Source organism: Lontra canadensis, unplaced genomic scaffold (genome assembly GCF_010015895.1).
Source record: "Lontra canadensis isolate GAN:19392208 unplaced genomic scaffold, GSC_riverotter_1.0 scaffold1, whole genome shotgun sequence".
In the NCBI taxonomy this organism is placed as follows: domain Eukaryota; kingdom Metazoa; phylum Chordata; class Mammalia; order Carnivora; family Mustelidae; genus Lontra; species Lontra canadensis.
This window is the reverse complement of record NW_022630995.1, coordinates 46,097,818-46,111,620: the sequence shown is the minus strand read 5'-3', so window position 1 is coordinate 46,111,620 and position 13,803 is coordinate 46,097,818. Positions and strand designations below refer to the sequence as shown.

The 13,803-nt window shown below is 35.4% G+C and overlaps 1 protein-coding gene across 2 annotated transcripts in view; it reads left to right on the top strand.

Moving 5' to 3' along the window:
* STIM2 (stromal interaction molecule 2) overlaps window positions 1–13,803 on the top strand; it is a 142,165-nt gene that overhangs the window by 114,589 nt on the left and 13,773 nt on the right. For both annotated transcript variants that reach the window (XM_032853711.1, XM_032853714.1), the window contains exons 4-8: window positions 1,009–1,120; window positions 4,960–5,075; window positions 7,891–8,068; window positions 8,594–8,771; window positions 13,574–13,741. In XM_032853711.1, the coding sequence (XP_032709602.1) occupies window positions 1,009–1,120; window positions 4,960–5,075; window positions 7,891–8,068; window positions 8,594–8,771; window positions 13,574–13,741 (752 nt within the window). The remainder of the gene's footprint in view (window positions 1–1,008; window positions 1,121–4,959; window positions 5,076–7,890; window positions 8,069–8,593; window positions 8,772–13,573; window positions 13,742–13,803) is intronic.

Below are 13,803 nucleotides of genomic sequence, written 5' to 3'. Positions count from 1 at the left end.
TAACTTTCCTGTAGCTAACAACCTTCATCCATTTTGTGAGCACATCTAGCAGCATTATCCCCAGAATATATCCTAAATCTGACCACTTCTCTGTCGCCATATCCTCTGCTAACACCATAGTCCCAGGCAATAACATCTCATTTGGACAGCTATATAAATGAATGTCCTGCTTACTGCTCTTTGTTTTCCTTCTTGTCTCCTGTAATCCTTTCTCCACATTGAGGGTAAACATAGATTTGAAAAGATTGGTTATTTACCACCTCTTTCTCTCAAACGTGGCTAGTTCAGTACAATCGTAAGGCCTTTACACTAGCTTTTCCTTCTGTTAGGGATATTTTTATCCCTAATCATCACAGTGTTAGCTTCTTGCAAGTTTTAGTTCTCAAATCAGATAACAGCTCCTCAGAGACTATCCTGACAGCTTTCCTTTCTTTCTTAATAGCTGATCTCTGTCTGGAATTTCCCCTACTTTTCTTCCACGTCTTGTGGATTGCCCCTCCCCTCTCCCATGAGGCCAAGGACTTTATGCATCTTGTTTACTACCATATTCCCAGGGCTTAGAATGGAACCTGATATGATATTCAGAAGGTTTACAGGATTATATGGATGGTTGACAAAATGAAAGAATAATTAGGTACATGTTTTATAAGTGTTTCTACAACCAAAGAAATGATGGATTGTTTCATCCTGAATGATTTTACATAGCTGCTTATTTTAGAATTAACCATGCTAATTTTTTCTTTTTATTTCATGTTTTCTCGGTCATAGATTATAAGCTCTTAAGTGTAGGAGGTATGTCTCCATTGTTTTCAGCTTCTGATAGAATGCCAAATATCATGTTAGTACTTATTGTCAATTGAATTGAATTGAAAATTCAATTAACATCCTCTGAAATTATAGCAATTTTATGTATGTGTGAATGTATATACATATAAATATATATGTAAATTACACAAATTTTGAAAGCAGATGTATTTAAAATATGCCTTCCCCTTTTATCTCTTGCAGTTCATAATTGGACCCTTGAGGATACGCTTCAGTGGTTGATAGAATTTGTTGAACTACCCCAATATGAGAAGAATTTTAGAGACAATAATGTCAAAGGAACAACGCTTCCCAGGTTAGTCTTTATTATCCAAATGTATTTTTTTTTTTACTCAAGGAGAATTACATACTAGATGTTATTTTTAGTGCCAAATTTATAAGTTGACTCTGTGGCTAAGGGCTCAAAGGAAATATTATAAATATATCCATTCTTTAATTATTTTTAAGGCATGAATTTGCAATTTTAATCAATTTTTCTTATCTGTATAATCAAGCTCTTCTTAAAATTTATTACCAAAGATAGTAATTTTGAGAATTAGAAGATAGGCCAGCTGCATCTTTAGATAACATTAGAGGGCCAACCTCTGACCATGTGGTAGATACGACAAAAACATATTCATTTGATATTAATCTACCTTTATGAAAAACCTATTTGAATGGGTTAATGTACAGGTCCTTCTTAATTATATTCTTTTAATAACAACAATAACCGCTCAGTATTAGTGGCTGTAAGTTAAACCTCAAAAAAAAAAATGAGGTTTAATAAAAACCATTTTAAAATGTAAATTACATAGAGGTACTCTGTGTTATCTCATTTCAACTTCATGGTTAAAGTTAAGTATGTATTACTGCATTTTACAAATAAAAAAAAAAATCATAGAGAAGTTAAATGTTTTGCCCAGTTCAGCATTTGTACCCAGACAGATCTTATACCAAAGTCTAGGATGCCAGTTTAATCCCTGAGGTGTCTGGAATTATTTGTTACTAGTCTTCTAAATTTTATTTTCTAAATCTCCATTAGATAACTTAATAATTTTTTAAGTTTTTTTTTTTTTTTTCAAGATTTTATTTGACAGAGAGAGAAGGAGCCAGGGGGAGGGGCAATGGAGAGGGAGAAGTAGATTTCACACTGAGTAGGTGGCCAACAAGGGTTTCCTGGCTCCATCCCAGGAACTTGGGATCACACCCTGCGCAGAAGGCGGATGCTTAGCTCACTGAGCCACCCAGGTGCCCTGTTAATTTTTAAAGATTTAAATGTTGAAATTTGTAATGGTTCTACCAGAACCTGGCCGTTGGAAGATTGCTTATTTTACATTCTCTCAAATGTTTCTTGTATCAAAAAAGATTAATCCTTTATTATTGTCTTATTACTATATGTGATGAGATGTGTATATTGTATTTCTAATCAATTTACTTACATAATGTATTTAAGTAAGTGGCTTTTGTTGCTTTGGACTTTGGATTTTGGATTGAGTTGAAAAATATGAAAATTTTCAACTCCAAAATTGTCATATCTTCTGTAAATATTTTCTGAACATCAACATCAGTATTTATGAATTTACTCTGTACATGACTATAATGATGGAATTATGGGAATAAGAGTCAATTCAACAAGTGTGTATTGAGTATCATTTATGTTGTTCATGGTGTAACTAGATGCTGGAAAGAAGACAAAGATAAGATAGATTTTTTGTTTGTTTGCTTGCTTGCTTATTTATGGGAGAAAAGGGGTGTGAGGGTGTGGGGAGAGGGGCAGAAAGAGAATCTTAGGCAGGCTTCACAATCAGCACAGAGCCTGACGTGGGGTTCAATCCTACGACCCTGAGATCATGACCTGAGCCCAAATCAAAAGTTGGATGCTTAACTGATTGAGCCACACAGGCACCCCAGTTTTCGCTTTTAAATACGAGAAGTTTCTAAGTCAAAACAGGATAGTAGAGCACTAAAATGGGATTAGGGGTTTTTGAGTTCTGTTATCCTGGTATGAGGAACTCATAGTATTTTTCTTATGTTGTCTTTTGGGAAGTTTCTTTGTGTGACAACAACATGAAATAGAATAGGTTGATTGGTGTTCTGGCAATAAATGTTATGGTCACTTTTTTCTTTTGGTTAAGTAAAGGTTATCAGCGATAATTCAAATCCTAGAATTGTTGAAATAATATCACACTTAATCAAGATCAATTTTTTTAAATAGTCAACATGTTGCTAGGGAAGACAAGTTATAAATACAGAAGTTCAGCTTTCAGGTAAGCCCATTGGAGCCTTTTGGAGTGGAGGAGAAAGGAAAACTGAAATGCCCTTCATCCAGCCCCTTTTCTATGGTAATGGCACTTACGTGAGTCCACTTAAAGGAGCAGTATCAATTAACTTAAGGATGTGAGTTACAGAACTTTTTGTAGGGTAACTGTAGATAAAAGAGCTGTTTATAATAATGTATAAGAAAATGTATTACACATCACAGATGTACATGTGCCTACAACAATTCATTATGTTTCCTTTCTGTGACATTAAAATACTGTCACATATGCAGTAGGTAGCCAAAATTATGTTAGTTTTATGTCAGTTATCATGGTTATCATGAGCTTTTTACTGATTTTCTATACTCTGAAATTCTTATTACCAGAGCTTAGACTAAGGCTCTCTTCGCCTGACACATGCCTCCTCATTCCTTTCAGACCTGTGTGAACTTCCCTGACATCCTCACCCACTCAGGTAGAATCACTTCCACCTCTGGGTTCATACTGAACTTTGTATAAAACTGTTATTTGGTATCCTTTTTACTACATCTCATTGTCTTTCTTAAATTTAGTCTATCGATATTGTTGCTCTTAATTCATTCATGCATCCATCCATGCATTCATTCATGTATTATACAAGCATTTATCAAGCATCTACTTTTGCCAAACATAATGCTAGGTTTGGGGATACTGAGACAAGACCTAGCTTTGGCTTCAAGCAGTTTGTCACGTTAAAGGTGTAATAGCAGCATACACAGAAGGGACCTATGGAGGTGAAGGAAGGCATTTTGTAAAGGGAAAGTTAGAGTTCATTACTCTGTAAAGTGTTATAGAAGCCTACAACAGTTATAGGAGGCTTTATAACTTCTCCATACTTAAAAATTTTGATACCTTCCAAAATAAAATGTAGTGGTTCAGAGTACAGTCATTGGAATCACACATATTTGGATTTGAATCCCTGCCCTACCTCTTGATAATTATGCAACCTTGGGCAAGTTACTCAATCTTTCCCTACCTTAGTTTCCTCATTTATAAAATGGGAATTTTATATATATTAGAGGTTTTCTTCAATTATGACTAAGCCCTTGATACAGGACCCGGCATATAGTACATGCTTGTTTTTATTGTCATTGTTATTAGCAATTTTATTATTATTAGACTTTGTGTTATAAGATCTTTATTGGCATCATATTTGGTTGTTAAGATGTCTTAGTTGATGACTGGGCTACTTGGATTTGAAATTCAAAACAAAGTAATTTTATTTACTTATTTCACGTGTGCCTTTTCCCGCTCCCTCCTCCCTACGTGGTTTCTTCATTGCTGGTGAAATGGTTCAGTACTATTTATTACCTAAATCCCTCCCTCTTCTCCATGAGGACTTCTAACTCTCACTTACGACTTAAGTGGACTTTGTTTAATTTTTAAGCAATTTACATATAAGAATGTAAAGGTATAGGGTTTTTTAGATACTTTTAAAGAAAAGTGATATGACCTAAATTGAGAACTATATTTTAAAGTCTGCTAGTGATGTTAAGTAAATCATGTACGATTTTCTTATTCTCTGTGAAATGATAGTAAAATGCCAGAGGTAATTAATTGTTGTAAAATACTTTTGCATTTGATAAAATTTCAATATCCTAGTAAATTATAGCATAAAGTAACCTTAGAAAACAAAAACATCAACATAATAAATAAATAATTGACATACATGGGTGTTCGTACAGCTGAGTTTACACTGGAAGGTTTTTGATATGTTTTGATAATAAAGTATTAAATCACATGGATGAGCTCTTACAGCAGTCATCACTGAGGATTAAATGTATTGTTAAAATATTTAAGTTTACATACTAGAAATATTTTCATTTAATATGTGTGTTTTTTTTTTTTAAATAAACAGGATAGCAGTACATGAACCTTCATTTATGAGTTCTCAATTGAAAATCAGCGATCGGAGTCACAGGCAAAAACTTCAGCTCAAGGCACTGGATGTGGTTTTGTTTGGACCTCTGACACGTTAGTATTCTCTCTGAGTCTGATGCAAAAGAATCATCAGATCATATATTTGTTATTTAAAGAAGGAAAAAGTAAGAAAGAACACTAAGAAAATCATTAGGTATAAAAGAAATGTCATATATGTTAAGAATTATAGGATGAGATTTTCTGTCATTGAAATGTGAAATTTCCAAGCTGGTTACTGATGTAAAAAGTTGTAAAAACTATGTTAGTTGATAATTTAAAATTAAATTTCTAGAGTTGGAACTTTTAATCTTTGTAACAGTTTTAATGTTGATACCATTATAGTTGGGTATTCACTGAAGGATGCCTTTCAGAAATGGTACAATGTAACCATCTCCATGGCATGGAGTAATACATCCTAACTTGATTTCATTTATCACCAGGAAAAGGATTTTCTAGCTATAGGTCAAAAGCAGAGATCCACTTGAAATTTTACATGGTAACAGACTATCCTGGCGGAAGTACAAGGTGGAGAATGTTATTTGATTGTGTTGAAGAAGAACATCTAACAAATTTTTATGTCATATTTGTAAGGAAAATAAGCCTTGTATTTCTTTACTTTTGACAGGAATCCTCTTTACAGAAAGGAAATTTAATATATTTAACTTCAAATTCTAAAAAGCTTTGGGGGAAAGTGTTTGAAGAGTACACATTTTAAAGGAATTATGTTCTATTTTTTAGAAGCCAAAAAGAAATAACAAAATTAATACAAGAAAAATGGCATCTTCAGATGATGAATTAGGAAACTAATATTTATTTTACCTCAATTTTTGGAGTTAGGAGACTTGCAGGTTTTGGTACTATGGTTTTGGGGGTGGTCCTGCTGAAAAAGGGTTCCTGGAGCTGTTGGATGGATTCCATGACTGTACTGGTGGTTCTTTTTTGGCTCTGGCTGAGAGCAGCTGGTGAAACAGCTGGAACTCCGCTTTGTGAGAGATGGTGGAAATGCACTGTTGTTGGAAATTACAAACCCTAGGAAGCAGAACGCTCCTGAAATGCCGGGCATTCCACACAGATGACACCCTGAGTTTCTTACTGCATCTCTTGGGGGTTGTCTTCCATGAGATTCTAATTTTTTCATCGGAGTGATTGGTGAAAATAGAATTAAGCTCTAAAACTTGCCTCTCTGTACAACTTGGTTAGGGATATTTATGTTTTATTAATCTGGGAACAAATCACCCTCTATGCCAAAACAGTATTATATTATCATTTGAAAAGAAATCAAACTAGTCTCAAAGAATGTTGAAAGCAAATGTTTTAATAAACCAGTGAAGAAGTTAATGATGCATTACCTTTTTAATGTGTTTGTCTTAGAGTTATTATTCGAGTGAATGAGCCCTGCAGTTGGAATACAGGCATTAGATTTATCACAAACTAACATTATAAAATGAACAAAGACATATTTTAAAGGAGTTTTTACTGAAATCTTTTTCAGTTTGTGGTAATTATTATAGAGTTTGGGACTTGTCTATTTATTGTTATTTCTGGTGATTCTATTTTGGCCTGAACAGAGCTCATATTTGAACTAGAACTCGAGCTGAACTTCTCAGTCTGAGGCAGAAATAAAAATAAATCCTTGTGAGATTTTAGCCTTCTGCAGTGCATCTGTTTCACTGTAGGTGTGCGCTCTGGAAATATGCGGCCCCGAGGGTCTCTGGCCTGGAGCATGCTGTTCATCACACCGTGTAAACATACACGGACCGAGGAAGCACAGGAACTTGTCCGTCTATAGAGCTCCTTATTTCATCACCCATGCAACAGATCTTCCTGCTGGAGGCCTGGGCAGTTAGGTCGTTTTCCACTATAAACTGTATCTCTTTGGAGCAACGAATACATTATATTGTATTAGTTATCTTTGTGTATCCTTCCAGAGAGCTCTCTGAAAATTAGTGTGTATTAAGAGTCAGGGATAAACTAGGAAATTACTTGACTAGTGATTTCTGTGTTTGGTATCACTGAAGATAGTAGGCCTTGGCTTCTTACTCCTTACTTTAGAAACAGTGCTAGAAATTACTGACATGCCTAATGGAAAGGAAGGTGATCTGTTCTTTCTGTCTAGTAACCCAGATACCTCTGTCAAATAGCCACCTAAAGCATGACTTGTTATCATTTAACTCCTACTTTCTCAACCTTGGTGCTTCACATTTTGGGCTGGATAATTCCTGGATTATTCTCTATTACTGGCAGAAGTGGGGCTGGAAAGTGATTGTCTTGTGTGTTATTGGATATGCAGCGACATCCCTGGCCTCTCCCCACTAGACACCGGTAACCACTTCCCCATCCACTTTACACCCTCCGATTGTGACAAGCAAAAATTGTCAAATGTCCACTGTTGGGAGGATATCACCCTTAGTTGAGAATTGTTGACTAATCTTAGTTATATGACTACTTGCTTGGGGAAAATGCTCTTTTGGGGAATGATTAGGCTTCCAGTGTATGTATCAAAGCAAGACCGATCTCTAACTGGACTGAAGGAAAGCCGTTGGTCTGATAGTGGTGGTACTCTTTATGCCTCCTTTCACCCCACAGAGGACATGATTGGAGGTGCTTCATAGCTCCCTAGGACTTTTGTTACCAACAGGGGTGGGGTACATGCTTGTAGGTTTATCTGTGCCCTCTGGTAGTTCTAGTGTATCAGACTGTTATAATAAGCACTTTGATTATTAGAAGAAAGAATTTTTAAAAGGCTAGAGCTGGTTTATAGGAGGGACATTTTCACATTTGTTTGTTTTTAGATACCTATTTAAAAAAATTGCTTCTATGTATTGAGCTTCTGTTATCAAAGATTAATCATCTCTAATTTTCTTTATAGGCCCACCTCATAACTGGATGAAGGATTTTATTCTCACAGTTTCTATAGTAATTGGTGTTGGAGGGTGCTGGTTTGCTTACACACAGAATAAGTCATCAAAAGAACATGTTGCAAAAATGATGAAGGACTTAGAGAGTCTACAAACTGCAGAGCAAAGCCTAATGGACTTACAGGAGAGGTGAGTAAGTTTAAAAAACTACGTGAGTCTTACTATTTATGTAGGCAAATACAGTTTGTGAAAATGTAATATGGGCATTGGCTCACACTTTTATTTAGTTGTTACATCAGTAATGTCTGTCCACTTCATTTCGTATTTTTAGAAAAATTATATTGTTCTAACTAGAGATTTATTTTAAAGGTATGCACTAGAGAATAAATGAGCAGGTCAGTGGAAATAAGTATAGGTGGAATGATATGTATAGTTAAGTTTTATTTTTAACGTGATTCAAGTAATAATGAATTTCTTAAAAGTCTCTGCTGAAGGGTGATTCCCTGCTATCACTGTATTTTGAGGTCAGTATTACCCATATAGCTGTATAGGGGGCTACCTGCTAGTTTTGGCATTCACATGTAAGACAATAGAACATACTCTGATTTTGGATGGAAACATGTATTCTCCTGCTTGATACGTATTTATTCTTTGTGAAAAAAATGAAACTTTTGAAATTTTGGTGAGGAGTTTTCATTTTTATCGTTCTGTAAGGCTTGAAAAAGCACAGGAAGAAAACAGAAATGTTGCTGTAGAAAAGCAAAATCTAGAACGCAAAATGATGGATGAAATCAATTATGCAAAGGAAGAGGCTTGTCGGCTGAGAGAGCTAAGGGAAGGAGCCGAATGTGAACTGAGCAGACGGCAATACGCAGAGCAGGAATTGGAGCAGGTATTTACATCCCACGAACGTATTTGTTAGGGCAGTGGTAGCGCCCCTCTGAGGAGTTGTTCTGTTTTTGTTTAGTCTTCTACATTTAGTGGCATTGTATATTCTCCCTTACTTAATAAAAGAATTATTTGTTCACATTGTTAGCATTTATCAAAGCCCATATAGCAAAATGACAAAGTAATAATTTAAAAATAAAGTTACTGTCATGTTTACTCACTCATGAAATCTTATCCCATGCCATGTTAATAATCTCCAGTGAATTTAAGATGTTTATTTAACATCTATGATATGTTTCAGCTTCCAGCTGTAACCTAGTAAAGTTTATCTAATGTTAAACCTCTCTGCAAAGGTAAAGAATCTCTATTATACATTTGAATCTTGTCAAATGGCTTTAGAACATAATCTGCTAAAAATTCTGAAGTTGTCTACAGATGGCTTTTCAGTATCTCCTGCTACCATGCAGTTACTCAAGATGGAATGAAAGCCTTCAGGAAAGGTGGGGGGTGGGGGTGCAGAATTTAATTGTAGGCAGATCTTTTGGTTTTCTGTTCTTGCTATAAAAAAATTACCACTAACTTCGTGACTTAAAGCAACACATATTTATTATCTTACAGTTCTTAAGACAGAGTTTAAAATAGGTTCACAGGGCTGCATTCCTGTGGAGGCTCTAGGGAGGATCTGTTTCCTTGCCTTTTCCAGCTTCCAGAGGCTGCCTGCATTTCTTGGCTCATGGCCCCTTCCTTCATCTTCAAAACACGTCACTCCAACCTCTGTTTCTGTGGTCTCATCTCCTTCTTCTGACTTGGACCCTTTCTTTACTGATAAACTGCGGGTGAGAAAGCGTGCCCAAGATCAGAATGTCTCAATTATAAAGCAGGGCCAAGAACCTTGGTGTTCTGTCTTCTGCTTTGCTTTGTGTACTGTTGTCTTCTCAGCCAGGTGCTAAATAAGGAATAAGAATTATGTGATGAATGAGTTTCAGTTTTAACTCATGAGAAAATGTTCAGTTTGTGTTACTGTTTCCTTCAGGATTGTCATTTTTGGTAGGATTTTTCTGCCTGAACACAGCCATCTCTTCCATTCATGGCTAGCTATTGTTTCCCTCATACCCCTGGCATCTTTTTTGTTGGATCTTTTCCCTGTAAGGAGTTTGTTCTCTAAAGTTAACTCCTACATGTACTTTGGGGTCAGGTCCTATTTACCTGACAAACCTTATCTGTACAGAATGTAGTAAAGAATCCAGGAGTTAACAGAAAGAAAAAAAAAAAAAAAGGAAGAAAAAGGCTTAGCCAAAATTATAGTGTGCAGGAATTAGATATTATCCTTCTTATTTCTGTGAGAACTCACTGCCTTTTCCCACCAAGACTTCTAACTCTTGGTTTGTTCCCAGTACTAAACTAAACTAAACAGCTTGTTAGCTATTTTTCTGCACTTTATGGGTAAGAAAGAACAAATCAGAAAGCAGTAGTGGTAATTTGTCTACAGATACGTAAACTGATAGCAGAATTTTACAAGTAAGTGACTGTCCCACAGTGAGGGAGAAGACACCCTACAAAAAGGATTCACAAATCACAAACATTCTAATATGAAGTTTTTGCAAAAGCCGTTGCACACCTCAGTAGACCTTAGGATCTCCATGATATGTCCCAGTACAAATGTAATAATCCTAGTGAGATCCCGAGTCAGTAAGAGGTGGTTTAAAGGGGTTAAGTGGGTATTTAAAAAGAACTTTGTCCAACATGATTATAGTAATAAGATACACAGTTTTAACGGTTGCGTACTCTGTCAGAAGTTTATGCTATGCACGTTACAGATGGTTTGGTCATAAATTTTAATCTTCACGATAGATATTATGCTCATTTATAGATGAGATGTGCAGAGAGGTTAAATAAGTTGCCTGAATTCACATAGCTCTTAGGTGGCAAAGCCAAGATTTTTGTGTGTCTTATTCCAAAGTCCACGTTTTCCCATACTGCTTGCTATTAAAAGTTTTGTTTCTAAAAGTAAATTTCACTGGGAAGTTAATTTATATATGTTATATAGTCTACAATTCCACATAGTTTGAAGTATTACTATAGCTTTTCTGGGGGGTAGTCAACTTCTCAGAACTGTAAGTCAAGAGTATCTGGTACATATATTGTATAGTGGAGCTATTTTTCCCTAAAACAAAAACTTTCGGGTGAAGAGTTGCACCACTTCATATTTTGTATGGTTTAAATACTTTTTCATGTAAATTATTTTGTTCTTAAAGTTTCAAGAAGACCAAAGTCAGGACAAGTCATAGTATTTGCCTATTCTACATGAGACAAACCTCAGATTAGAAAGTGAAGAACTTGTGAAGGTCACAAGGGTAATAATCATAAAGTTGGGTCTAGAGCCGTGTTTCCAGATATTTAGGGTGTTTCTTTGTGTGATACCGTGTTTTTACTTATTGCTGTTTTATTCCTGAGACACAAACATTGTGTAAATAATTATATTTATAAACAATTTAATAATTCATTTGCAAAAGCTTATAATTACTCGTTTTTTTCCGCATCCGTTCCTCTGTAAATAACAGTGTAATTCAAACTGAAGGATTAGAATTTAGGTCAAATGATAAACTTCTGAATAATAACAGTGAAAATAGTTAAAATAGTTGCTCTTGTTGGAAGGTCAGGATTTCCAAACTTTTGAATCATTATTTGACAGTGAAAATATTGTTCAGCTTCAGCTGTGAAATAAACCAATTTCCCAAGCCTCAGCTAGCTCTATACTAATTCTGTGTTAAATGTGTTCATTGAGTTCTTTTAGGGGAAATAAATGTATACACATAATAAGAAAAATCTTTATGAATAAAGAGAAAAACTTGAGTGAAATTTGAAATAGATTCTCTGTTTAGTTCCCTTGACAATGGAAATTGTATGGAAATTTTAGCTTTAAGATCTTATGAGAAAGAGAGCCTGCTGACCTACACTTTATAGTGTTGTATGGAGCTCCATGTCACAGGACCTGACCTCAGATCCTCTCTTCCTGAAAGATCAGCAGGGACGCCACACAGCTTAGCCAGCTCTTTTATTAAACACAGTATTGTCCCAAGCGCTTTGCACAGTTTAATGTGTCAGGCACATGTTGCTTAGGATTTGTTTTTAGTAAGTAAGTGGAGTATGTTCTATCTTACCCTTACTTTTAATGTCTGTACTTAGTGTCCCATTGTGATTTTTTTTCTTCTGATTTTGAAGTTTTAAAAGATAATTCTCAAAGATAATTTTCTTTCTGCAGTATCTCACAGCTGTTCTATTTCTTTATCAGAAGAAATTTGTGTACAGTACTCTTATTAGTTTATTCTGACACACAATACGGTTTATTTAAATAAATTGTGCTTGTTCAGATCAAACATTCTTCCGCACATGAGTTTAAGAGTGGAGTGTTTAGTTACTTACTTGGCTTTTGGGGAAGTAATTTACAGCTGTGGTGCTCCAGAAGCAGGATGCTCCGCGGTGCATTTGTGACTTTGTCTGAAGGTCTTGAGTGTGTGTTCGTGATTCCTTATGTTCCACCACGCATCCTTACACATCCTTAGCTTGAGTTCTTGCTAGTTTTTAAGTGAATCTTCCCTAGAATGGATTGTCTCTCCTTTCTTTGTTCTTTTCTTAGGCTTTCTTTAAGAGTTTTTCCCTTAGCATTTTATTCCAACTAATGCAGTAGGCATTTTAGTTTTGTAACTATTTATTGTCCGGCTCCCCTAAAGGGCAGCTCGAAGGAAGACTTCGACATCCTGACAGTGAAACCTATGCATAGTTTCTCATGGAAAAATCAAGTTAGAGTCTCACTCAGAATCTGTTTTCTTGAAATTTACACGTGGTCTGCAAATGCCGATTTATCTACCTTCTGGTATGTTAGAAGCAGCGAATTAAGTAGAAGTGGGTTAAACAGACTGTAATAGACATATGTGCTTATGATAACAGTGAGAAATAACTAACCGTAAAGAAGATGTCATGAAAACTGTAAAAAAAAATGGTATCATTACTTTAAGAAGTGGATGTATAGTGAAATGGCTTTTGGTAGTGTCTCCTGGGAACAGTAGAAGGCATAGTAGGGCAGGTATCCACTGTATTTTGGATACTTCTTATATTATTATTATTATTTTTTAAGATTTTATTTATTTATTTGACAGACAGAGATCACAAGTAGGCAGAGAGGCAGGCAGAGAGAGAGGGAGGGGGAAGCAGGCTCCCTGCCGAGCAGAGAACCAGATTCAGGGCTCGATCCCAGGCCCCTGGGATCATGACCTGAGCCGAAGACAGAGGCTTAACCCACTGAGCCACCCAGGTGCCCTACTTCTTATATTTTATACCCTAAACAAAAATACACTATAAGAAGAATGTAATCCATTTTAGTTTGGTATGTGTCTGAAATTTTCTTCTGTCCCTTGAGTCTGGCTATTATAAAATATAAAAACTAAATAATGCAACTTAAGATATATGTAAGCCCTTTCTATCCTTTGGCTTTACAACTTTGGTTAGTGGGTTAAGATGCACTTAAAAACTTCAGCTCTAGTTTCTATGTTAGGAATATATTTTTATACTTTGTGATTTTAAAAAGATGTTTACAAAGAGCATAATTAAAATTGTATTTTCTTTTTAATTTTGGTAAAATCTTAATTTCTTAAGATGTATCTTAATTTAAATATTTTCTTAAAAAAATAAATTTCTTTCTCTTTCTCTCTCCATCTCCATCTTCCCTCCAACCTTCTCTTCCTCTTTCTCTCCTCATCCCTTCCGTTTCCTCTTCCCCCTCCTCTTTTCCTTCTCCCTCCTTTCCAGGTTCGAATGGCTCTAAAAAAGGCTGAAAAAGAATTTGAACTCCGAAGCAGCTGGTCTGTTCCAGATGCACTTCAGAAATGGCTTCAGTTAACACATGAAGTAGAAGTACAGTACTATAATATTAAAAGACAAAATGCTGAGATGCAATTAGCTATTGCTAAGGATGAGGTACTCCATTATACTTCATAATTTAATAAATTTCTAAAGAGATTAACCAATTGGGATACAAA